This window comes from Genypterus blacodes, unplaced genomic scaffold (genome assembly GCF_046128005.1).
Source record: "Genypterus blacodes isolate CSIRO-AG114 ecotype Tasmania unplaced genomic scaffold, CSIRO-AGI_Gbla_v1 ptg000019l_1, whole genome shotgun sequence".
NCBI classification, from domain to species: domain Eukaryota; kingdom Metazoa; phylum Chordata; class Actinopteri; order Ophidiiformes; family Ophidiidae; genus Genypterus; species Genypterus blacodes.
In genome coordinates, this window is record NW_027466832.1 from 3,898,651 (window position 1) to 3,924,368 (window position 25,718).

The 25,718-nt window shown below is 45.2% G+C and overlaps 3 protein-coding genes across 6 annotated transcripts; 1 reads left to right on the forward strand and 2 right to left on the reverse strand.

Moving 5' to 3' along the window:
* Positions 1–1,768: 1,768 nt before the first annotated feature.
* Positions 1,769–9,650, reverse strand: LOC142991389 (uncharacterized). 3 transcript variants are annotated; one of them, XM_076141498.1, is made up of 8 exons: positions 9,515–9,650; positions 8,635–8,686; positions 8,057–8,100; positions 5,859–5,909; positions 3,485–5,669; positions 3,308–3,379; positions 3,066–3,137; positions 1,769–2,526 (listed from the first exon to the last, which is right to left on the reverse strand). In XM_076141498.1, exons 1-8 carry the CDS (start codon positions 9,515–9,517, stop codon positions 2,333–2,335), a joined length of 2,673 nt encoding a protein of 890 aa, XP_075997613.1. In that variant the 5' UTR covers positions 9,518–9,650; the 3' UTR covers positions 1,769–2,332. The 3 variants fall into 3 exon arrangements, with proteins under 3 accessions (XP_075997613.1, XP_075997612.1, XP_075997615.1); XM_076141497.1 differs by having other exon boundaries at positions 8,635–8,689; XM_076141500.1 differs by lacking the exon at positions 9,515–9,650 and adding an exon at positions 8,192–8,380.
* Positions 9,651–12,025: 2,375 nt separating this feature from the next.
* thop1 (thimet oligopeptidase 1) lies at positions 12,026–18,752 on the reverse strand. Of its 2 annotated transcripts, none has more exons than XM_076141620.1 (14): positions 18,656–18,752; positions 17,764–17,970; positions 16,216–16,364; positions 15,831–15,938; positions 15,506–15,608; positions 15,261–15,418; positions 15,036–15,171; positions 14,762–14,904; positions 14,411–14,634; positions 13,584–13,785; positions 13,233–13,419; positions 13,031–13,159; positions 12,665–12,801; positions 12,026–12,321 (listed from the first exon to the last, which is right to left on the reverse strand). In XM_076141620.1, the coding sequence occupies exons 1-14, from the start codon at positions 18,666–18,668 to the stop codon at positions 12,160–12,162; spliced, it is 2,058 nt and encodes a 685-aa protein (XP_075997735.1). In that variant the 5' UTR covers positions 18,669–18,752; the 3' UTR covers positions 12,026–12,159. The 2 variants fall into 2 exon arrangements, with proteins under 2 accessions (XP_075997735.1, XP_075997736.1); XM_076141621.1 differs by having other exon boundaries at positions 12,106–12,550.
* A 661-nt stretch (positions 18,753–19,413) lies between these two features.
* Positions 19,414–25,335, forward strand: sgta (small glutamine rich tetratricopeptide repeat co-chaperone alpha). Its single transcript, XM_076141623.1, has 12 exons — positions 19,414–19,550; positions 21,504–21,649; positions 21,995–22,098; positions 22,205–22,295; positions 22,869–22,968; positions 23,207–23,311; positions 23,527–23,662; positions 23,764–23,826; positions 23,957–23,994; positions 24,073–24,330; positions 24,413–24,535; positions 24,775–25,335. Exons 2-11 carry the CDS (start codon positions 21,544–21,546, stop codon positions 24,522–24,524), a joined length of 1,113 nt encoding a protein of 370 aa, XP_075997738.1. The 5' UTR covers positions 19,414–19,550; positions 21,504–21,543; the 3' UTR covers positions 24,525–24,535; positions 24,775–25,335.
* Positions 25,336–25,718: the final 383 nt, after the last annotated feature.

Genomic DNA, 25,718 nt, shown 5'->3' on the forward strand with positions numbered 1-25,718 from the left:
TGCCAGCTTTTAAGTCGCCGCTAACTAAACCTGCTCCTCCAGCAAATGTGTGGCTTGTCCTGCGTCTACACGTTACATTTCTCAGCCTTAAACCACATCAGTCTGCACTGCGACAGCGACTCAAGCGAAGTGCTGTGCTAGTTTCGATGCTAGACAAGAAAACAAAAACACCTTCATTATTTTCGCTTCGCTGCTGCTTGTAGCTAATAAGCAGCAGATCAGTGGCGTCGCCGCTGTGTCGTTTCCTCTGCAGTGGAACCCTGCGGCTGTTTTTTGGTTTAGTTTGTTTTTTATTGATGCAGAACTGCATCCCTGAGGACGTTATATCATCGCGCACACACACACACACACACACACACACACACACACACACACACACACACACACACACACACACACACACACACACACACACACACACACACACACACACACACACACACACACACACACACACACACACACACACACACACACACACACCTCTGATTAAAGTCTACCTCTTTAGGACCACCCTTTCCAGACATCATAGGAGCAAATGAAATACATCCCTGCACTTGGAAAAAAATCTATTTTAATGCTATCGGCTCAGATTTCAGATACACTCACATTTTTTTTAAAAGTATTTTTACTGCACTTAGGCCTCAACTTTTTAGTTTTTTCTAATAACTCTGCTGCATTGGCTTTTATGAGTTCGATCAAGTACACAAAGTAAATTTTAAATATCCTGTATGTGTCAGTACTGTTATACAACTCAAAACAGCAAAAAAAAAATCAAAAACAGCTTTCTTTGTTACAAGGCAACAAGCCTGTAACTACTAATTACAAACATGCTTGTGTTCATCCCATCCTTCTGATGAGCTGTTCTGTCTTGAAAGAAGTGAAAGAACAAGATTAAAGTCAAACGTGAAATATGTTTTGTCAGACAGCATGAAGCATGATCATAGCCATGACCCATCTCCTGTCTCTCCCTCTCTGTGCTGTAGGCATGGTGGTGTTGTGGTGCTCCCTCTCCCTCTGCTGGATCCCATCTCTTCCATCAGCTCATAGCCTTCTGCAGCATGTCTACCCCTGCTCCACTCCCCCTCATCACCAAATCATTCACTCAGAGACTGTTCAGGTTCATAGGCCACCAAAGTTCTGGTCATTTTTGAGAATCTGTTGTTTCTGTGTTTTATACTTGTGCCCTGGGATCGTTACATACCTGCCTGGCTGCCTTCTTTCCAACCTGCCTGCTGTCCCTGCACCTCTCCAGCCAGCTACACTCAGCCCTCAGCCTGTCAGCCATCATCTCCTCTCTGGTAGCTTACAATGAACCTCCATAATTTCACCTCACCTCTGTGCCCTGTGTTGTGCCCATATTAGTTTGTTAAGAGAGAATGACATTTACCATAGTGTTGTTAATTGAAGATGAAGATTTAGACAATAGTTATAGATCATGTTGAACTTGTGCCATGGGACTAGTCCAGCTTCATCATACGAGCATGAACTGATGAAGCCTCTTGGATGAGAGGTGAAACGTCTTCAAAGACATAAAACCAAGTCCAGTTGTGTTCCATTCAATTTACTTGAGATAACTATGACCTGGATGAATGAGAATATTCACAGGCTTGTGCAAAAGACTAAAGCTGTTACATTTCAAACAACCACGTCTCTTCCATCCCAAAGTGTGTCTAAGTGGGAGCAAATACCAGTCAACTCAATTAAGACTGGGAAGATATGGATTTAATGAAATCAAGGATACTTCTGCCTGCCAACATAAGCCTTTAATGTTGCTTTTTAAAGAGCAATTCTTTAGGGGACAGTACAAACTCATTGTACAAAAAACATTTTTAAAACAGGGCAAAAGTGGAAAAAGTGCATTGTAAGAGCAAAACATACATTCATAAAATACAAATATCTTTCGAAACAACAAAATCTTGAAGGTGTCATGTTATGAACAAGGGCGGGCGCCTTGTCAAGAGTGGACTAGGACAGCAAAAAGTTGCCATCAGGCCAAAGATGGTGTCTGAAAAACTGATTAACCCTTGGAGAGATTCAGTCACGGTATTATAACTCTACCATTCTCTGACCATAGACACTGACATCATTCACATGTACTGCTCTCAAAATTCAAAGACAACGTTTCAAAAATGAGAAAGGATTAGTCAAGCTGTTCAAAACTGGTCCCCCCCGTGATGTCATCCAAGGAAAGAGGTAATTTATCCATAACCTAAAATGTGAACAGCACAATACAGAGCCAGGGACACTGTCTATCCACTGGCCTCCTGTCATGGTGTGGAAGATGTAGGCCTACCTTTGTAAACATGGTCCATGTCTATAACCTGTGATCTCAACGGATTCGATTGTAAACATAGAACTTGACACCTTTCCAGTCCCTGTGAGCCAGGACTTCAGGGGAAGCAGCGATGCACCTCTCACAGTCTTGTTTTCCAGGGGTCTTGCCCATACAAATGAAATCCATCAGAGACTTTTCAACTGCTTTCACCTCCTCTGTTGACCACTTCCGTATTGCCTTTTTAGCACCTTGGAAAAGAGATTGTAAAGAACACTTAATACACAGGGAATTTAATACATGTTGAAAATTGTCAGACATTAACAGGAAATGAGAAGCCAGCCTGACTTTCCTGCCCTCCCACCAACAGGTGTATGTTCTTGTTGTGTATGTAAGGGGTCGTTGACTAAAGAACATGTGTTGGATTGAGAGCCTACCTATGTTTGGCCTGGACTAGTTGCTTGTTTATAAAATTGTTCAATTCATTGTTCAGGAGCTACCTGCTTGGTAATTTCTCTCACACTGCTGTTTACTTAGCTAGCAGGGCATTGTTTTGGCGAATGTATATTAATGTGCAAGCAGTGCTGGAATATAGACCTTGTCATATAAGAACAATCAAGAGGATATTTTCACTTCACACCATTTGTGAGGCAAAGACATTGTGATGACAAAGGAAATATCCCAGCCAAGCAGAAGGGACTGGACAGACTAGCTGGTGTCTGACATGAACTACATACTCCAAGATATATGTGGAAATATAGGACACGTAATGACGACGCCCAATTCTTACCTCCTGAGCCTCGCTTCTGTCCAAGCTGCTGCTTTGAAGTGCCTTTCTTACCCCGAGCCACAGGTTCCTCTCCTGGAAAACATTCATAGGAAACTAAATTATGTACGTGGCATGACTCGCCATCTATACAGTCTGACTGATGATGTCCAGTATCACTATGTATAGATTGAGGACGTTAGCATTAATACAAAAAAGGGAAATGTTATTGTGATCTATCACACCAATCAGAAGCATAGACATACCTGCTGGAGCAGCTGGATGATCTTCATCTTCAGATGACTCCCCTGAGCTTTCTTCCATAACTTCAGATTGGTCTTCACGATGGCAAACAAAGGCAAATTGTATCAAATGAAATATGCGTGAATTAAAATGATACAGGTGCACAGTCAACTTTGACCTTACAATTAATAATTTCTTACCATTGGGGCTGATCGAGATTTGGTCCAGACTTTTCCCCTTGAATTCTGCCAGTCTGCCCTGTTCACAGGCCATCAACACCTTACTGATCTTAGCTAACAGAGTCCCTTCGGGAAGGCGATAGGACATCCTGTGTCCCAGAAAGTCTGCCAAAAGATCTTGTTCGGCGTCAATTAACCTCAGTACTCCTGACAGAGTGGCTACTTGTCTTCTGAGTTTTGTCGATGACAGAGCTTCAGGTTTTTCGGCCCCACAGTTTTCAGCCAACTCACGGATGCAGTCAGACCCCCTAAGCCTTGTTTCGAAACCTGGTCTTGCAAATAAGTAGATGTTTTCACCTATTCCACATGAGCTTCTCTCCTCCACAAGTAGCTCCAGAGATTGCACCATTGTTGGAGTAAGGATGAGAGGCACCTTGCCGCCACGCTTCCCTCGAATTTCCACACGTTGGAAATGCTGGCAGAGCTTTTTCTCCAATACCGTCAGCGCTTCACCAATATCTTCATTAAATGGGGAGTTGTCCCTGGTGATAAAAGCATCCAAACGCATCTTTGAGACCTCGCTTTCCCGCCTTCTGTTGAAAAGGATTATCTGTGCCAATATTACTTTAGCAAGATTGCTCCAATTCCTTGAGATTTTCTTATCCAACAACTGCCTGTAATATTGTTTCTGCTTGTCAGTCATGTACATATGCATTTTCTTCACATCCTCTGCCAACGGAATGAGCTTGGGTTTGTTCCATTTCTTCTCCTCAAGTGTACAGTAAGCAGCAGAAGAGATCATCTCATTCCAGGTAAGACTGTACATGCGTCTAAACTCTTGGACAACCTGATTCTTTTCCTTGTTCAGGGATGAAAGAGCCTCAGCCTCCATGATGTCTGCAACTCTCTGGATGCTTTGCCCTAGCTCTGTGGCTAGGGTGGGTTTCTCGAACTTGTTCTTCTTTTCATCAAAGCCAGCTACTTCTTTGACAGCTCGAATCACATGGTGAAAGAGTTGTGGATTAATATAATCCTCCATTGTTTTCAGAGGGGTCACCGTCCTCCCTCGGATCAGGAGTCTCCCCAGTCCTCGCATCATTTGACAAACATTGTCATGTTGAGAGGCAGTTTCAAGTTGCCGGTTGTACATCTTCTCTCCAACCTTCATGATATATATGTCTTCTTTTACTGCATGGGTAATTTCGTCCTGAGTCATGCCATTCACAAGAGCCCATACCTTCACGTTCACATCTTTAGGTACAGGTTGAGCAGAAGCACAGAGGGCTTGTATTCTTGTTTTTCCAGGTAATGTTCTGTAAACACTTTGAGCAAGTGAGCACCGTTTTGCGTGCTTCAACAGAAACTTGCGCTTGAAGTACCCAAAGCATGCAAAACAATGCTGGTAGTCCTTTGAACTGCTCTTGCCATCGCTTAGTTGTTTGCAAGGTACCAGTGTCCCTTCTCCTTTTGTGAGTGTGTCAATGTTGTGTGCCCGATTTCCTTGCTTGCGAAGGAGATCCAGCCGATTTCTCCTTTCTTTAGACTTCTTTGCATACATCATTGCACTGGCAACTTCACTTTTATCCCTATGTTTACGTTCCAGGTGGCGTGCAATTTTTGTTTGGGGTTTCCTGCAGTAAAGACAGTAGTTTCTCTTTTGGTGGTATTTCTTGCACCCATCTACTTTTGGAACATCAGCTATCACCAGAGAATCACTCGTCTTAACTGAGATAGAGGCAGTAGTTTTTTCATGTCTTGAGTAAGTCTTTCTACTTTTCTTTCTTTTGATTGATGCAGAATCATCTGGTTCACCTTCTACTGGAGAAATTGTGCCTCTCTTTTCACTGTTTTTGTATCTTCTCTTTGTTTTTAGAATTGACTCACCCGAACCCTCTTCTTCACTCAAACGTGAGCCTCTCTTGTCACTTCTGTTGTATCGTTTCTTTGTTTCGAGTCTGGATTCATCTGAATCCTCTTCTCTGGAATGCACACTTGCTCCCCTGCCTCGCTTCTTTTTCTTCGCTCCTGATAACCCAGCTGAGCCACCTTTGGATTCTGATGAAGTCTTTGGTCTGCGTTTCTGACTACTTTGTTCTGACGATTCATCTGAACTGGCCTCTGATGATGCTGGGACATACTCATCTTCACTGCTGGCGATAGTGGAAAGTGACAAATCGGACTTGTACCCAAGCATTTCTTTGGTCAGCTACAACAGAACAGAGACATTTATTTTACATGAGGATCAAAAGGGATGCGACTTCATAACACAATTATCTTCTCTAAAAATGTACATGACAACAGATTAATCTGTTTAGCCGATTATTCAGGGCCAATGCAGATAACATTTGACTATTGTGCTTGCCACTTAAGCATGTACAACACCAGCTTTACTTACACATACGCTGTCTGTTCTTGTTAAGGGTGGAATCTCTATTTCATCTTCCATCTGCAAAAACGGTAAAGGGAAATTAGTCAAATTTAAATATAAGCATTTAGAAAATATAGGCAAATCGAGATTAATTAGAGGTTTTTATTAATTATGTAAATGATGCAAAAACCTTAAGTCTGCAGGCTAACTGGTGGAACAGCAGATCAACTTAATCAATTGTATAGCTCTACAACATCTGAGCCTCACTATGACTAACTGATGAAATACCAAATCAAGCTGTTACAACTTATGCTCACAATCAGTTTAATCAGATTGTTTATGCAAGTTAGCGACAGAAAGAGGCTAGCTGGAAGTCAAGGCATACAAGTGTCTCTCCCAGCGCAGCTCAGGAAATCAAAAGTTAGTTTCCCGTGTTGAAACTAGACGCAAGAATGAGGTGGAAAACTGATTGGGAGCTGAAGGCAAAGACCCCATGTCCTGTGATTTATACCATTTGACAAATATTAGCATCCAATATACATTATATAAACAACAACTTTCCCTTACACAGCTCCCTGAACTCTAAAAGAGGAGAAGTCCACCTGAATGTGGCGCTGCACTGAGTTTGACAGACCAGTGATAAGAAACCATTAAATGACAGTTTACTTAAAAGGTGAAATATATGAGATTTAGAACAATAATATAACAGAAAACAACTGTTGCTGTGTAAATATAGTGGAGTCATGGAACCCTGGGCAGAGAAAGAAGTCACACTTCCTGTTTTGGTCTGGCTGTGGATGCAGGTTAGTCCCTCTTCTCATATTAAAGCTCAACAGTACACTAAATATGTTTCTGAAAACATTGTAAGCAAGAAACAGGATGCAGTAACAAGATCTCGAGTCGTATTTGATCGAAACTACTTAATTTGCAAGTTTGATCAGAGTTTAATGAGCAGTACGAGTTCAGATGTGCCCCCCCCCCCCCATGACTTTTCCAACAAAGTTCTATAAATGCAGTTTTTCCAAAGTCAGAGTAGTCGTGTTAAATAATCGAGATTGTGGTTTTTGCCATAATTGAGCAACCCTACAAGGTCATAAAAATTAAACCAAATAAAACCATCTCTCTTCCACAATAGAAAACTAAAGAATGGCAAATAAGACATTTTCATGTCTTTAATAGTTTCTCACTGTACATCGTAATGTAGTTTAATATTCACCTGCAGTGCCCATAGTGGGTATAAATGCCTTTACCATATACTATACTGAGTGCAGCGGCCTGAGTTTGATTCCTCTGCTGCGTGTCATAACTGGTCAGCATTTTGAAAACACATCACTGATTCCTGTCCTTCAGCTCAGACTGCTGCAGTGTTTTGACTCTTTGCAATGTTTGCAAAGATGCCACAAAGGTGACTTTCAAAGAAGTGTTTTCAAAAGTCAGTGTTTAAAATAAAAACACAAGGACATGAAAACAAAGTTTTCGATTTTTGTGTTGTTATTGTGATATTTGGATGAATTCAGGGGAATACTTGGAGAATGTGGAGGTGCAGATGCCTTTACTTACAGCCTACATGCAGAGCAGGAAAGCCTGACCAGAGATCTGCCTGCAGACCGCCTGCTGCCCATGAGCACTCACACCAGGAGACGAGTCGCTTAGACCGGGCAGGAGTCGGCACTGCTGCCGAGGAGCCCCCGCTCAGAGGTGGAGTTGAGTTGTGGAGAGCAGCAGCGCGGAGCCGCTGAGACAAGAGGCCACCTCTCTGCTGACTCTGGAGCCAGAGGACGGACTGGTGTTGTCCATCTCTGAGCGGGGGCAGCAGGCGGTCTTCAGGCAGATCTCCAGGCTTTCCTGCTCTGCATGTGACTGTAAGTAAAGCATCTGCACCTCCACAAGATCCAAGTATTCCCCTGAATTTATCCAAATATCACAATAACAACACAAAAATCGAAAACTTCATTTTCACATTCTTCTGTTCTTATTTTGTTCAACGTCCGGTTCAGAGGTCACACTGCTGACAGAAACACAAAGTTGTTTCTCTGATTTGGTTTTGAAATGGAAGAACAAAAGAACAAAGGGTTTCGCGGACTCTGGGGAACTGTGAGAATAATTAGCTATCTAATTAAAGACAATGGTGAAGCATGTGGGGAGGCCTCAGTGATATACTGTCATATTATTGTTTTGATTTCCACTATCGATTTTAAGAACACAAAGAAGACAACATATCCTACCCCTGTCTTCTCTTCAACATGAAACACATCCGTCACATCAGCAACTGCAAATAAATCAAAGAGAAAAATGTTAATCAGGTTCAACATGAGCCAACGACACCTGTATGAGAATGTAAGTCATGTTGTATATGTTACATTCTCATGACATTACTGGTAGTGGACAGAACTAAACCTGAGCAGTGTGCTGCTGACAGTGACAGCAGTGTGACCTGATGCTGAACACTGCACTGATCAATACATCTGTATCCAGTAACTGTTGTTACTGTGTCACTGCCGACATATTCAAGTTTGTTCAAGTTGTGATTGAAGAGTCATCTCATTAGCCTGTAACATCAACAGAAAAGTTCATTTTTGGTTGATGCCAATATTTAATTTTAGAGCCTTTATCTGCTGACATGATGCTGCACAGAGATCATGGAGCATCCCTAAACACACTAAAGGTTCATGAAATATGCATTTTGACTAAAGGCAGAAGCTATAGAGTCACCATCTTTAGCTTTAAGAGTTATTGTTCAGTGACACAAACTACTTACTATAAACATCATTATAACAACAGCCCACTATGCTCCCCCTCTCACCTGTGCAGTCATAAGTGTCCCCAGAGGAAGACACACCTGGGCCTTCCTCCTCCTCCTGTAAACACAGAGACACATCAGTCAGACTTCAGCCCATCACATAACTCTGTATTTCAGTTAGTTTATGGATGTAATTAACATTGTGACATGAATCCAGACATCGTGTCGATGTTGTCTGGGAGGCTGCATATCACAGGATTTTGAGTGAAACTAAATCAAACTTACTGGTTTATAACAATAATGTTTAAATATTTCCTGGTGTGTGAACGACTTCAGAAGCTTCATCATAACGTGTTAGAACAACAGATTCAGGTCCATTAGCATTATAGGTTCACGTAAACAACAATGGTTACACCACAGGAACCGGTCACTTTTTATACAGTGACAGCCTACTTTGCTGACATCCAAGTCTGACACATTTAAAATCTATTTTTTTTCTCATGCGAATGACACATTTACGTTTGTTTGTGTGGAAAGCCCGCTTTTATTAACCTCTTGCCAGTCGTCCCGAATACGGGACAGTGGTGCCTCCCACAACCCACACTCAACACTACAAATGCATTTTTGGGCACCTTATCGTGAACTATCATAGTAATGCTATATATCATTTGAAAGCTGAGAGTCTCAAAAATCGATACATGTAAAGCTTTTCATGAATAAACATATATTTCGTTTGTAAAATACGTACATACAGGCCGCTAATTTGCCGCTAACTGTTAGCGAAGTAACATTAGCCATTAGCTAGTCATCACCGTGGTGAAGTTTGAGCACATTGACAAACAGTTAGCTGTTTTAACGTTACTTTAACTTACATGTGAAAACCGTATGATAGTAAAATGAACAGCGCATTATTATACTGAAGCAGAAATAAGTCAACACTCACCATGTCCCCGCAGCAGAGCGTGTCTGTGGAGCATCAGCGGTCTGTCTGCAGCAGAGATGTGCGGACCAGAGGAAGCGCTTGTTTTACGACACAGCGCACACCAGAGTAACTCCGCACGTGGTTATAAAGAGCAAAAGAGACGCTGACGGGCCAAAATGTTTACAAATCAATACATAAAAATGGTAACCACAAAAACATAAACAAATACAGCTGTTTGCAAGCCGTAGTGATGAACAGATCAGTTTTTACCATTATTTTTTACCTGAAATGACTACATAGACACCTGATCAGTTTTTTTAGATGGTCTTCGTTAGGACCGCTGTGTTTCACACACACTTCATGCTCAGCCTGGCCGTAAGCGGAGTAGGTGGAGGAGGGAGTGGTTCTTGTTAGGACCGCTGTACCGATGCCGTTCACACACGTCTCCCAGAATGCATTTCGCGGCAACCGAGAGCGGAAGCAGTAAAGCAGCGAAAAGCTTGTCAGACGCTCCTCTGGCTCTGATTAACTTATCGGCAGGTTTGTAGAGGTTTACCGCCGGCTGGTTAAATTCTTTTAGGAGATAAATGTTGGTCTCATTGATGAAATCTATCAACTGTGGCAGCCACATTAGTTTGTTTGAAGGAAAAGTGACTGTACAGAAATCACCACATTTACTAATAATAAATAAACGTTTTACAATGAACCTATCAGTCTACATTAAATTTTATTTTATTGTATTAAGTTATATAACATGGTTCAGTTCAAGTGGGGGGTATCAGCATTGGGTGGAGGCAAAGAGGGTGTGGTAGTTCTGTTGGCCTCAAACCTGGCAAAGAAGCAGTTGAAAGAAGTTGGCCTCCTTTTCTTCCTTGATGCCCCTCTTTAGTTCAGCTCTAGCAGAGCTGTACTGATTTGTCTCCTGATCTCAAGGTGGTGTTGTGGCTTTTGTGAAGCTTCTGGACCTCGCTCGTCAACCAGACTTTCTGGTTGGAAAATCTACAGACGCACTTGTGGACTGCGACATTATCTGCACACACTTTGTATATTCCTCCATTCAGTGTTACTGAAACGTATTGTAGCTAAGTTGTAATGTAGTTGTTGTGGTGGGATTTGTTGTTGTTCTGTGGGGAGTCTGACTAGCCCAGGTGGGCAAGAGAAACAGTACTGTATGCTGGATGTTGGATATACACTGTCCGGGATATATTGTTGCACAGTTCACACGCTGGTAAAAACTGGGGAGAACAGTTTTAGACATATTTGATTAAAGTCTCCTGCTATGATGTGTGCACTGTCAGGGTGTGTTCTCTGCTGTTAGTTTAAAATGGCTAGCAAGCATTACATTGCTAACATTAGCATTGGGGGATGTAAACAACAGTGACAGTTCCAACACTCAACTCTCTGGGAAAAAAGAAAGGCCTACATGACACAGAGAGGGCGTGAAGATGAGTAGAGCAGTGTTGGGCAACAATCCTGCTGTTCCCGAGTCTCTGCTCCTTTCCTGCCAGTAGCTAGGGCAGCCTGCTAGCTGTACTGCGGCATCTGGAAAGAGCAGATGTAGCCAGGTTTCCATTATAATCATCACACCGCAGGTCTGAATGAAACAGTTAGAAGTCATCAGTAGCTGTAGTTTATCCATTTCATTGGTGATGGATCTGGCAATTACCAACAAAAACAACATCTTGCTGGACATCACAAGACTGCAGGTGTCGCAGTGGATTGTTAACTGGCCCAGCAGGCGATGGAGGCAGAGAAGAGAGCAGAGACAGAAGCAAGGTTGCCAGGCAGGCCTCCAGACTAGGCTAAGAAATCGACAATTCAAACCCTTGCTCCCAAGTATCTGGTGGGAGTGTGATGGATGTGTTGAGGAGTCTCACAATGAAAAAACAATGATGGAGTTTGGTGGTGGTGGGACTGGCTCACAGAACGTCCATGTGGTGTGCACATTAAAACACCGGATCCAGAGATCAGTTCAGTTATTTATTTGGTAGCTGAACAATGGTAGAAATCTATAGGTGGACAAAAGGTGGTGGATGATTTCTTATAACTAATGCATCCACAATTAAATGTTGCAAGGTAAGAGGATACGTTGGTGGGTTCCTTTGTCTGGTGTGGAGGGAAAAGAGAGAGGGCTGAGGTTTGAGGGCGGGCCGTTAAAACCTCAGGAGGCGTGGTGTGGTCCAGACAGCGGTCCAAAGCGGTTTAAAGCGGTCACCTAGATTTCACCACCAGGCTTGCTAATGAGCCATTCTCTATCAGATGCAATTTGTTTTCCCTATTAGGACCACTATTTTGGTCCTAACTTGTCCATCGGTCCCAATATGGAAGGTACTTTTCCTGGTCGATGTCCCAAGAAAACACACACACACACACACACACACACACACACACACACACACACACACACACACACACACACACACACACACACACACACACACACACACACACACACACACACACACACACACACACACACACACACACACACACACACACACACACACACACACACACACACAGGGTCAGAGGTCAAATCAAATCCTTTTATTGAACTCAGTATTTTTCCACGTCTGTTTCTTTTAGTGTTTAGATTTTTCTATAAAACACTCCTCCAAGTCCTTTGTTCTGGTTACTTGTGGGCCGGTGGAGGGACGCCGCGCCAGTTAGCACGGGCACGGTGTGCCTGCGTCCAGCTCCACCGTCAGTCCTTTACTCAGAAGGAATGCTTCCTGTTTGGGTTCACGCCCTAGGAACTTCCTCAGCATCTCAGAGGCGTCCTCGGAGCCGCCGGGCTGCAGGATGAACTTCCTGTAGTCCAGCCCCACCTGCAGGAAGACAACCAGTCACAATGCGTCTCTCACCTGGACATTTGATACGCCGACTACACAGTTTGAACTGAGTGTTAGACGTTTTACTGATGTAAATCCTGAGCGACAGCAGCTCTCTCGACTAAACCCGCGCCTCATTCACACGCCATGAGGTCGTTTAGACTCATCTCATCCCTTATCATGCAGCGTTGTGTTACCAAATCTGTTGGCTGATTTTTCCTCAAGTCTAAAAACACAAAGAATATTAAGTATTTACTGATCAAATATTCTTTGTTCTGGTTCTTGGTTGTGTTTGTATATGTGGAGCTGCTGCACACTGAACCTTGCCCTCCTCTCTGACCTTTGGGTTCATAATGCCCTCCTGTTTGAAGCGGGCGTAGAACATGTCCATGGAGAACACCTCGCTCCACAGGTAGCCGTAGTACTGAGCGTCGTAGCCACCGGCCAAGTGGCCGAAGGTCGCCGGCATGTTGGTTCCTGCGTGGTGGAAAGGTCAGAGGATGAAGCTGCAGCAACACTTTTAGAGTTGCTGTTATTTGTTATTATCAGTGGGAGATTAATTTGATAAAAGTCGTACTGGAGTGAAAGTAGAGATCTCATATAAATGAGAAATGAATGTATGACTTTGTTTCATGAAGAAATTTAGCTGTTCATTGATAAAAACCTGTTTTCATGACTTAATACTCCTAAAGTGCATGTGTGAGACCTTGTGAAGCAGGGATGCCCAGGATGTCCTGGCAGAGGCGCCCGTACTCCTCAGCAGGGTCCAGGCCGTTCCTGGTGTGCAGCGCCTGGTCCACCTTGGCCAAGACGATCTGCCTCAGGTTAAACAGACCTGCAGCAGATTCACACCATCACACAACCGCTCCGGCTGCACCATCACCATCATCACCACCACATCTACCCACCCGTGTTGGCCAGACGGGACTTCATGAGTTTGTCGAGCAGCTCCTCCGGGATGGGTTCGCCCGTCTTGTAGTGTTTGGACATCCTCTGCAGAGGCTCCTTCTCCCACACCCAGTTCTCCAGCATCTGAGATGGAGCCTCCACAAAGTCTCGCTCCACGTGAGTCCCACTGAACATGGCGTGGTCCGCCTGGAACATAGAAACGTGTTTAAGGTGGGGGGCTGTGAGGGGGAGTGGGGAGGAGAGAGACAGAGACAGAGACAGAGACAGAGACAGAGACAGAGACAGACCCGAGAGAGAGGGAGAGAGACATCATGAAGGACCTCCTTTTGTCTCTGTGTCAATAATCTAACCTGGGCACACAGCTGGTGCATGACGTGGCCAAACTCGTGGAAGTAGGTCTCCACCTCGTCGTGCTGGAGCAGAGACGGGGCGTCGGCAGTCGGCTTGCTGAAGTTTGCCACCATAGCTGCAACGGACATCTGCCGCCGGCCGTCAGCCAGCAGACAGCCGGGCTGCAGGCCGAAACAAGCAGCGTGGCCGTACTTCCCCTCTCTGCACAGGAAACAGCTTTCTTCAACATACACACATTCACAAGCAGCAACAATGGACAGCTGGAGAACATCTAGGAAAGACAAGATGATCTTCTTCTAAGGAAAGTTCATCCTATGTAACTGGACTTGAAGGCTTCAAGACGTTTGACCTTCTGTCGTTCAGATTAAAACCAATGACCTGATGACTCAGAACCTTCACAGATGATCTCTCTGTTTGTGTGAAATTACTTTGTAGGACATGAGGTCTTGTGTACCAACTAAAAGAAGAGGCAATGTAGAGGACATATTGGGTCCAAGGCCTACAGTTGCTATGGCAACTCTAGTTCCTTCACTCAGCTCAGTTATCAATAGCTGAGCTCATGTTGAGCTATTTCATGATTGTCTGAATGCTCTTAGTAGAACATGATGTCAGTAGAAACCTGCACAGGCTCATTTCTCTATTAGAGATCAAACATCAGACACATGGAAGAGATGGAAGAGAGCTGCTCCATGCTTACTGCTCATCTTCATCACTAAACGTACTCGCATTATTCCACATTTTCATGGGACGACTCCCTGATCAACGTTGTCCACTTTGTAAAAACTCCAGGATGTATAAATTGAGAACATCAGAAACTCCTCCTCACCTGGGATGAAGGTCCAGGTAGAACTGACCGATCACCTGGCCGCTCGACCGGTCCTTCACACAGTACAGCGTGACATCAGGGTGCCAGACAGCAGCACTTTCCACCTGCTCAAAGGTCAAATCCAACAGCTCCTGGTAGATGTCCAGCAGGCCATGAGTCACAACCTCCATGGGGAAGTACTCCTTCAACTGGTTCTGATCCACAGCGTACTGAGTCTCCTCCACCTGAGAGGAGGAGGAGCGGGAGGGAAAGGAGAGGAGGGGAGGGGAGAGAGGAGGACAGTATGAGGTCAGTCTGAGGTGCTGGAGGTGCTGGAGATGATGGAGGTGTGAATCAGTGTGAAGCTCTCACCTGGGTCATGAAGTAGCGTGTGTCCCAGGCGTGCAGCTCTCCGGTGAAAGGCAGAGATCTCTTCTGACACTCCTTCTCCTTCAGCTTCAGGATGACCGCTCGCTCTTCCACACCCAGAGGCTTCAGCTTGCGCGCCAGCTCCTCTGGACCATTCAGAGAGACACAGAAGGATTAATGTCTCTCATCTCTGTTCATTCCTCTACTCATCTGCAGCATCATTCCTCTGTGTGACTATTTCTGGTGACTATGTTTGGCTTGGACTTGGAGCACTCACCCAGGAAGCCGGCCACTTTCTTGCCAGACTTGGCCATGTTCATCTCCAGGACAAAGTCTGCGTGCGTACTGAAGCCGAGCACCGAGCTTTTCTGGGCCCGCAGCTGCACCAGCTCCTTCAGGATGCTGGCGTTCTCCTTAGAACACAAACACACACACACACACAGTTACAGGGAGCACCAGACTCACATGACGGCTCCTACACACCGCCTCTGTCCCCTCTTACCTCTTTGCAGCGGGAGTTGAAGGCCTCCTCCAGCTTCTTGCGGGTCTCGGGGACAAAGCATTTCTTCATCGTGGGAAAGTAGTGAGGATACTTCAGAGTGACCTTTAGCTTCTCTCCGTCAGTCTCCAGGGAATTCAGGAAGTCCTCCGGGAGGCCGCCTGAAATCCAGCAGTTTGGCACGTGAGTGGACTTTCCTGCAAAGCCTAAAGGTGGCGCAAGCAAGCTAGAGGAGCGAGCAGACTCACCCAGCTCGTCCCTGCTGAAAGACAGACTTGTAGTGTCTTCATTCAGGTTCTTGTTGAAGTCAATGCTCAGGTTGCTCAGCCTCTTCTTGATCACCATGATCTCCTACACGGCAACGTGAAATGAGACAGAATGAGACAATTTAAAGCCTGAATCCTCATTAGACTGGGAACATACGTGATGATATAACAGAAGAAGGTGCAGACATCAGGTCAAAAACAACAAAGAGGAGAAACACAGCTGGACCTCATGTTTACGTCACACAGGAGCACAAATCTGTCTCACTGATAGGACACACTATGTAGAGATGTATGTGACGATGATCACCTCTTGCGTTTCTTTGCCCAGGTGAAGGCCGTTTCTCTTTCCCAGTTTGATCAGTCGCTCCATGTAGCGCTTGCACTCTGCAGTGAGGCTGTTGGCGTCGATCTTCTTCTGCAGAGATAAAGAGACAAAGAACAACCTTACACCGTTGATCTCAGTATCCACTTACTGTAGGTTATCTGGACAATGACATCTTTTTATAATTCTGCTGATTTATTCCTCTTAAAATGCTTTGATTGAACTGAATGACTTTCATGTGTAAAATGTGAGAGTGAACAGGTTTGCAGAGGCCAAAGAAAGGCAGGAACAGCAGGATGGACAGGGACACAGAAGGGTCTCCTGGTGGGGTTCAAACCCTCAGGTCCGCTCCAGCTTCCGCTCAACTGACCTCCAGAGCCACGATCCTCTGGTAGACGTCCTCCCTCATGCTCATCTCCACGTCGAACTCCGACAGTCTCTTGTCGGCCTCTGTGCTGGCTGCTCGGACCTCCTTACAGGGGGACACGTGCTGAGGGAAGTCCAGCATGTTCCTCTGGACTGAGAGGACAAATGGGAGACTGGATCACTTTCTCACTCAGTACGTTGACTCTCACTACCAAACTTTGATCATCATCTAAACCCCTTAAAACCCCTGAAATCAGCACAAATGGAGCGAGGTTATAGGACTGTAAATGGACTTATAAAGGCATGTTAAGGCCTTAGTCAGAGTCAGACGCCTCCACCTGCGTTTCCTCAATGCTTGGCTCATACTGCCATTACACAACACGGCAGGTTGAATCTTGATCTGTTTGTCTTTGAATGCAGTAAGAACAAACGTTATGTGTGTGTGGATGTTTGTTTTGGCCTGATGTTTGCCTCCTTCTGGTCTCTATTGTATCGAGCTGCTTTCTGTACAAACTGCTGACCTCCACCATTACATTCTGCCAACTCAGAGCTTTAAGTCACAATGGAGGCCGGGCAGCGCTGAGCCCACCTGACTGAATGAGGCACTCAGTCTGACCTCTGCACACACACAGGTTCATGTTATTTACAAATGCAAACAATGCAGGATAACATCGATAAACTTTCTCTCTCTATCTCTTCAGGGGTGCTTCATGACTGACAGACCCAGAGACAGACAGACACACACACACACACTGCTGCTACGGTGCGGCAGCGGCCAGGATCTAAAGAGAGGACAGACAGAGAAGGAACTCTGCACACGGCCATGACAAAGGCCTGGACACAAAAAACTACAGAAGAACTTTCCGGAAGGTTTTTTTAAACTCAAAGCTCAGCTCAACTCAAACATTGACCAAAAAAATTATGTTTACATTCATCAAACTATAGAGTTTTCAGATTTTTATGTATTTTATAGGCCTAAAATTAAAAATTAATTTTGTTGACCTTGGTGTCTTTTTGGACCATAGACAACCAGTCAGAGCACCGGGTCACCACTAGGTGGTAGCAGAGACTGAGGACAGTACAGAGGCCTTCAGACCAAAACACTCACTACTACTAGATAAGGATCAAGATGCGGATCAGGATCTGGATGTTGCTACAATCATTAAGAGAGGGAGCTGTAACAGTAATGAATGAATGGATCATCAGCAGCTACAGAGCTCCATCCAGAACTCCATCCAGAACTCTATCCAGAACAGATCACACAACAGTATTGATTATTGATTTACATTCAGATCTCCTACACTAACAAAGAGAAGGATCATTCTGGTTACCAAGGGGATGTTTTTCTAGATTTAAAAAAAAGATCAACTGGAAACAGAGACGCAGGTTTTTGGTTGCCATGGTGACATGGCAAGAAACATTTACTAGAAATCAAGAGAAACTACATCACATTTTAACTGGACATTTCCTACATTGCAGGTTGTGGTTGTGTAGAGATGCTGGTGAAACAAACATCAAAGTGTGTTTAAAGTGACACTTGGTGCCTACTGACCCGTGTACTCCACCTCCACGTCAGCTAGCTCCTTCAGCGTGTTCTCAAAGGTGACGCTCTGCAGGTTCAGGGCGCCCACGCGGTCATACACCTTCTTGGTGTTTGCGATGAGCTCGTCAGAGAGCGTCTGGATCTGCTCTGGGTTCAGGTCCCAGCGGAGCCTGTTCTCAGAGCAGACCAGCTGCGGACTGCCAAACACCACCTCACCTAGAACACAGAGACAACAGGGTTCTGATCCAATATGACAGGCAATGATGTCACATGTGTCCTCATAACATCTCCTCGAGTTACACATTTACAGATGCTGTAATCATTTGTCAGTCACATTTTCAGCCTGATGCCCGCAGGCTCACGGGCTCAGAGGATGAAAGTGACCGGTGCGCCGTTTTGGGGCTCAGATCTTAACGGGCTTGAGAGTGTGGAGACGTGCGTGTGTTTGGCACTGATCCAGCGTAAAGGCGTCTTTATGAGAAACTGATTTTCCAGCGCGCTAAGGGAGGCAAGCGGTTAATCCGACAGTAAGCCATCCTGGGAAAATCATCGGCCACTGTTAGCTCGATTAATGGGCACACAGAGCTAACATGCTAAGACAACAGCACGCAGACGGACGAGTCAGCTTGGACACCACTGAATGATGCAGAACTTCTGACAAAATATCAGAGCTTGATTTTATCCACTAAACCGGCAGCTGTTTTTTTTCAAACAACATCATCGTGGATGTGTGCATACGGAGCAGCTGTTAGCCAGCAGCTAAGCTACGTGATTTAGAAGACAGATTGTTTATTAGAGCAGGGAGACTCGCCCGGGGTAAGGACTTTAGCCTCTTAATTCCGATTTTTAACTCAAACACAACATATTCACAGAAACAGCATTAAAGTCACCATAAACTCACCTGTCGGTCCCATAATGACTCAGAATAAATCACCGCACCGCCGCTTCTGTGTGTTCTACTCGCTGTCAACGAGAGCTACTGACCAGCGTCATGCTACCTACAACAAAAACAAACACTTCTGGTTGTGGATTTCAAAATAATTGTGAATGAGAAACAAAATAAAATGAATGAATCAGGCAACAGACGTGCCATCCTTCGCTTTAAATGAGAGGTCATCTTAATTACATGTTTAATTCCTTGAATAGGGACAATAGTAACAGATAAGCAGGTTTAGAGATACCAGGACCATAAAGAAATGTTAATAATTTAAGAAAATTACACATTTGCATTTAGTCAATGAAATAAAACGTGGTGTATAAAGACTGCAACTTAGCTTTCCTTTACATCTTTTTGATTTTCTGATTTGCGTATTTACCATTTTTATTGTAGATGATTTCTTTGCTCAGTATTCTATTTTTTTATGTGTGTTTCTCTTTATTGTAGATGATTTCTTTGCTCAGTATTCTATTTTTTTTTGTGTGTTTCTGTGCTTTATGTGATCACTACGACTACATACAATGACATCTGTGTTGTACTGTGAATGTCAAATGTCTGATTTTGAAATATTCGAAACTGGAAATTTAAGTAGTTAAACGGTAATAATCCAATTGCTGTCCAGTTATAATTTAGTTGTATTTTATTTTCAACAAATTTGCCGTATTTCCGGTGAAGTGTTTACAGGAAGCTTGACATGGCACAAGGAGACCGGCAGCATGTGCGCCTGGCGACATCTCGTGACGACATAACTGAGTGACGGGCGAACTAGCTAGTAGCTGTGGTAAAGGAGCAGACTGAGGAGCGGAGCTATCCCTAAGTAAAGTTACCACCGGTTACCAGGTGAACTCAGACACAGCTGGTAAGGAAACCTCTTGGCTTTGTTATCATGTTTCCCTCGTGACATTTCCTTGTACAGCTACAACAGAACTGCTCCTGGGCTGCGGAGCACCAAATGAGATCATCAAGCTAGCTGTTAGCATCGTGCGGCTGCCGTACGGAAAACACGTCACGCCAGATTCCTTTCAAAACTCAGGGGAATAGAATCATAATAGTCCTATTTCTGGAAAAGTCTTCATTTGCGAGCGCAAAAAATAAACTTCGGTGAATTATCAAGATAAGCTCTTCAATTCGGTATTCATAATATGCAACAATCAATACTTATTTCACTAAAAGATCGTATTTGTATACGGTGTGTGTGCTCTCTAAGTGCTCTTGTGTGTGTGTGAGGGAGACAGCGATCCGAAAGCGCCGAGTTACGAAGTGAAAGGATGCCACAGTAACATTTCAAACTAGTAGAATCTTACTATGGAGAAAAGATCTCTAATGTCTCAAAGCTCTAAATGCAGAATCCGAGCTGAAGGTTTGAGTTGGAGCTGCGCGTCTAAACACCCGGAGGCGTCTGAGGTTTATGACCGGCTTCACTCCTAAACAGACTAAAGCACTTTATTCTAAATGATGTTATCTATGGCGCGTTAGACCTCTTGGTGAAAGACATCATCATCATCATCGTCATCATCATCAGGGCGAGAATCATACAAAGACTCGGTATTGAAGGAGAGATCTATTATCATGTTGCCAAAAATCAAACTTACGTGTATAAAGAAGTAAATATAACGGTGAATATGAATTATCACAATCAATGCTAGATATTATTATTCTTTTTATTGAAATGTAAAATCAAAACTAACTAGGCGCACCCTTCCATAAAAACAGTGCTATGTGTCATAAGGTAAATAAGTAAAGCTATCTCCAGCCTGTCTGTCAGCTCTGTACCAAATGTCTCAGCATTGATCGCAGTCTCTCCTTCCCGCTGTGGTTTGGTTCTGACTCCGTCGTCCCTTGTCTGGTAAAAGTGTAAAGTGTGAGCGTTTTAACGGGAGGTTGGTTTGAGCTCCTTCGTGCTGCGGCTAGCGGGGCGAGAGGCGAGCAAACCCCGCGGACTGACGCCTGCTGTCGGCTCGGGCACTGTTGCATGCTAAGCTAAGCTAAGCTAAACTGCTAACACCGCTAAAGGAACTTTCAAGTTCAGACGGAGCTCCTGGCCGAGGTCAGTCAGGGTCACCTGTCAGCGCGGGTCTGCGAGCCGAAACTGAACGATGAAGCAGCCGCCTGCGTGTTTGTTGATAATTAATAACACGCATACACACACTCATACACGCCGTAGCTAGCGTTAGCCTCATCTGGAGGCGTCAGCAGAGCTGCTGGAAGCTTCTCCGGCTGCTGAGATGAAGGGTCAGACTGGACTGTGATGGTGCTGCTTATACATATTTAAAGGACTTTATTCAACTAGATCCAAAATGGCAAGTGACACAGTCTGAGGTTTCAAGAAAAATAAATCAAAAACATGACCTTTAAATAATAAATCAAGTAAGGATTCTACATTGTGCATCAAATATCAACAAAGATTCAGGCTGTGAACAGACTGATTATTTAATAGGCTGAAATAGAAAAAGAATGATTGTCCATCAGAAATGGGAACAAACAAAGAATTCTGTCATTTAAGAGAGTCAATGCTTTAAAATCAATTACTGGTGATGTATGATTTAAGTTAAATAAAGTGGAGCTTTTAATGAAACTATGCTTCTTGTTGTTTTAATACTGGAACACTACCTTTGGTTTTTCATGCACAAGAATTTCTGTAGCAATCTTCTGAAAACCACTTAACTCCACGTAGATAAATTAAACAGTAAACGGTACATTTAGATTGTAATATTCCCATGATTGTAATTTTCTGGACCCTTTTATCCTCTAAATTATCCAACCAATTGCTGTTGCAGTGTAAGCCGGTTCACCTGTTGTTGTGTCTGTGCAGGGTCTCTGTCCGCATCGAGCACAGAGAGGTCTGAGCCTCCATGACCATGACAGACTCCAAGCGTCTCGCCTTCTCCATCATCCAGTTCCTCCACGATCAGCTCCGCACAGGGGATCTGTCCTCGGACGCCCAGGAGAGTCTGGAAGGTGAAGTACCATGGGTAGAGGAGAGCATGCAGGATGGCAGAGAGGTCATCTAGGCACCAGAAAGTACCTAGTTCCATTCCGTTGTTGTTGAGCAAGACACTGAACCCCTCACTGCTCCTGGTGTGCAGTTTGGCTCCTTGCATGATATGAACCTGCCATCAGTGAGAGGCTCAATGTAATGCGCTTTGGAGTAAAGTGTTGTAGAAGTAGAGAACATTTACAAGGACAACCACGACTCGCCCTCCTCCTGCTCTTAAATGTTGAGTTCCATTGCTGCTGTTAGCTGAGGCTGCAGCCCTCACTTCCTGTTACACTATGGGGTTAAATGAATTTCTTCTTCTGTAGTTGCTGTCCAGTGTTTGGAGACGGCCTTTGAAGTTTCCACTGATGATCAGACTCTGGCTGTCCCACAGACGTTGCCGGAGATCTTTGCAGCAGCCACAGCAAAGGTAAAGAATGTTCAGACATCCAGCCGCCCAACCAACTGCTCGCCAGGCACAGAGGAGATGAAAACACCATGATGGAGGTGTAAATGTTTGTTTGTTTGTGTGTCAGTATCCAGCTCAGCCACAGGTCCACGTCAACTCAAGTCGAAACGGCGTGAGTGAGGAACATAGAGCCGAAGCAGAGAGACTGAAGACTGACGGTACGACCCTCACACAGCAGCAGCACCTGGCACTCGTGGGGCTTTAGTCTCTAGTGTAAGTTTGTAGGAGGTGTCAGAACTCACAGGGTGAGGAGCTCCTTCACATTGAAAGGAAGCAGTTGGGAAGCTCAGTATCTAATCATGATGCCTCATGGAGAGTTATTCCAGGCATGTTTCACTGGGAGGACATGGTGGCTTGGAACCAAAATACACTGGAGGGCTTAAATGTCCTATCTGGCACGTGGGCGTCCTGGGATCCCCCAGCGAGAACTAGAGTACTCCAATAAGACAAACTCGCAGGCCCTGACCTTCGCGTTTGATGACTGACGCAGCAGGAATGAGCCTGTATCTGTGGTCGTCTCCAGCTCCAGCATGACTCAGCTGACAGAGGGGAACAGAGTGTTCAGGAAGCAGCTGGACACACTGGCCGTGGGGTGGGGGACACACACACTGTTACTCCCTTTATAGCCCACTTATAAAACACTGAAGACCAAGAACACACAACACACACAAGAGTTATATCTCAGTGTTTGTTCTGTATGAGTGTCATGAGTATTGTTGTGTGTAATGCAGGTAATGACCAGATGAAAGTGGACAACTTTGCAGCTGCCGTTGAGTTTTATTCCAAAGCCATCGCCATCAACCCTCAGAATGCCGTTTACTACTGTAACAGGTGAGTTGAGCCTTAGAGCACTGAGCTGCTGTGTGTGGGGGACCTACGGTCTCTAATGGAGATGACGATGGAGACCACAGGCAGGGGTCTGTGGTCTCCATGGTGATCAAGGTGCAGATGGATGTTGTACTCAGCTGTAGTAAATCGCAGGCTTACCCTGCTCAGATTGGGTGTCAGTCTAACAAAGTGCAGCTATTGACTGTTCAGCCTGTGATGTTGGTGTGTGTGTGTTGATCAGGGCTGCAGCATACAGTAAGTTGGGAAACTACGCCGGGGCGGTGCAGGACTGTGAACAGGCCATCAGCATCGACCCAAACTACAGCAAAGCCTATGGAAGGATGGGGTGAGATAAGAACACTATCTGACACTAACACACACCTACAGAGCAACGGCTTGGTTGAAGGTGAACTGAGATCTTTACCCACATCCAAGCTTTCCTCTAACACTGCACGCTGCTGCTCCATCAGCAGCTGTGCACCACCACGACCTTGCCCACTGTAAATCATTTTCAGTTTGTAACTTAAAGTTGTGCCTGTTTGTGTTGTTGCCGTGTTGCAGTCTGGCTCTGGCCAGCCTCAACAAGCACACAGAAGCCGTGAGCTACTATCACAAAGCTCTGGAGCTCGACCCCGACAACGACACCTACAAATCCAACCTGAAGATCGCAGAGGAGAAGATGGAAACCTCCAGCCCAGTAAGAGCAGGAGCCAGAAGTCATAACCTCCAGCAGCAGCAACAGCAGGAGTGTGTGTCAGTGTGTTGATGTGTGTTTCTCTCTCTCTCTCTCTCTCTCAGACAGCAGGCATGGGGGGGGTGGATCTGGCTGGTCTGCTCAGTAATCCAGGCTTCATGAACATGGTGAGATGCTGAAGAAGTTTAGCCTGGAGCTTTGTTTGCTTCTGTCTGACACCCCATGATGGTGAGGTGATAATGATGCTTCCCCCCCCCCCCCCCCCCCCCCCCACCTACCTTCTCTCTCTCTCTCCAGGCGTCCTCTCTGATGAATAACCCTCAGGTCCAGCAGCTGTGAGTTGGTTTTTGTTTTTGTCGTCCTCATCTTAATCACGTTTACAGGTTTTTTGAGTTGTGTTTTGTGTCTCATAGGATGTCTGGGATGATGTCAGGCGCATACGGTGGGATTGGAGGAGGCATGGGAGGAGGCATGGGCCCTGGAGCTGCAGCTGCTGCTGCTGCCGCCGCCGCCGCTGCCGCCGGAGCCCCTGGAGTGCCCGGAGCCCCTGGAGCGCCTGGAGCCACTGAGGCAACCGGAGCCAGCGGGGCTACCGGGGCCCCTGGACCAGCCGGACCCGCTGCGGCCGCGGGAGCAGCCGGGGCCGGAGACTTATCGGGACTGATCCAAGCGTAGGTACCCGAACAGTCGTCGTGGAGGTCAGCAGGTCATTGAGCTGGTGTTTACAGACATGTCACTTGTGGTTGTTCACAGAGGTCAGCAGTTCGCTCAGCAGATGCAACAGCAGAACCCTGAGCTCATCGAGCAGCTGAGGAGTCAAATCCGAAACCGGACGCCCAGCGCCGGCAATGAGGAGCAACCGTGACATCACACCTGGTCAGTCCACATCTGTACTGCATGCTGCTGACCTGTCTCACTCTGCTGCTCTGCAACATGTCATGTAAACTACAGACCTGTTGAGTCAGTGCAGTGTGTGTGCAATCACTGAATGGGACTGAAGTTATTACACTGTCACTCATGAAACTATAGTTTGTGGTGGGTGAATGAACATGTAATTGTGTTGTTCTGGTGAGTTGCAGCGGTAGGTTCATGTTGGGTTCTGTTCTGTATCTCAGGCCTGACATGGAGGAGAACCACAGACTTGAAGGGAGTTTTCCATGGCTGATGAATTCCTGCATGAGAGGCGTCCTGCTTCATCCAGGAACCAAGACCAACAACACAACCACTTCCTGCTGCTCTGTGTGCTTCAGGAAGAACATTTTGACATAACACTTTGATATCAAACCCAAATTATTAATCAATAAAACATCTTCTAATAGGAAACTGGACCCCAGAAGCTAAAACAGTGGAGCTGTCGGTGTAAATGAATGTTTTTCTCTTCTGAAAACTACAGTGTAAAGTTAAATGCAAAGTTACAGTATGTCCAGTAAACTATGTGTGTGTAAGAGAGGCACTGCACACCTGAGTGTGTGTGAATGCATGAAGGCAATTGAATCTGTGCGTGAGAGAGAGGAGAGTATGTGTGTGCTTGTGTGCGTGTGTTTCAGGGTTGTTTGTGCCTACAGGCCATGTGTGTCAGTTTAATTTCAGCCGTATCTGCAGTGTGGACGTCTCTCACAGAGCCACAGGGGGGCAGTGTGCTGTCGCACAGGGAATTAAAGAAAAGCAACATTTTACTCACTGTTTGGTTTCTGACTTGAGGAAAGCACATTTAACAGCAACAAACAGGAGTACAACATGATGTGTAAAGGATAACTCTTCAACTCCACAAACCTCTGGCAGCAACAGTGGGTCTGATCACAGCTCATCTGAGACCAGACACACGTCTGAACACCGTATCAGCTCAGAGCCACAGTCATGTCCTCAGGTCCATAGTTTGCCGTTCTGGGTCTCACTGAGCTCAAACAGAGCAGCTCATGTGCCTAGAACATCATCACTTCTATATCTCACAGTCTCACAACTGATCATTCAACTCTTAAATCCTCTGACGCTTCCGTCCAACGTTTCTCTTCCTCTGTAAAATCAGTCAAAATCAATGTTTTTTTGTTTGTTTATTTAT

Bases quoted from the DNA above. Each gene is read 5' to 3' on its own strand.
- LOC142991389 (XM_076141497.1), bottom strand. The intron at 5,910-8,056 runs GTAGGATATGTT...CCGTTTTTGCAG, and splicing joins ATGTTGAAGAGAAGACAGGG to ATGGAAGATGAAATAGAGAT. The intron at 3,380-3,484 runs GTAAGAAATTAT...GCCATCGTGAAG, and splicing joins AATCTCGATCAGCCCCAATG to ACCAATCTGAAGTTATGGAA.
- sgta (XM_076141623.1), top strand. From the start codon at position 21,544: ATGACCATGACAGACTCCAAGCGTCTCGCCTTCTCCATCATCCAGTTC. The intron at 22,099-22,204 runs GTAAAGAATGTT...TTTGTGTGTCAG, and splicing joins TTGCAGCAGCCACAGCAAAG to TATCCAGCTCAGCCACAGGT. The intron at 23,663-23,763 runs GTAAGAGCAGGA...TCTCTCTCTCAG, and splicing joins AGATGGAAACCTCCAGCCCA to ACAGCAGGCATGGGGGGGGT.
- thop1 (XM_076141620.1), bottom strand. The intron at 15,172-15,260 runs GTAAGAGGGGAC...TTGTGTTCTAAG, and splicing joins TCAACTCCCGCTGCAAAGAG to GAGAACGCCAGCATCCTGAA. The intron at 12,322-12,664 runs GTCAGAGAGGAG...GTCTTCCTGCAG, and splicing joins AGGGCATTATGAACCCAAAG to GTGGGGCTGGACTACAGGAA.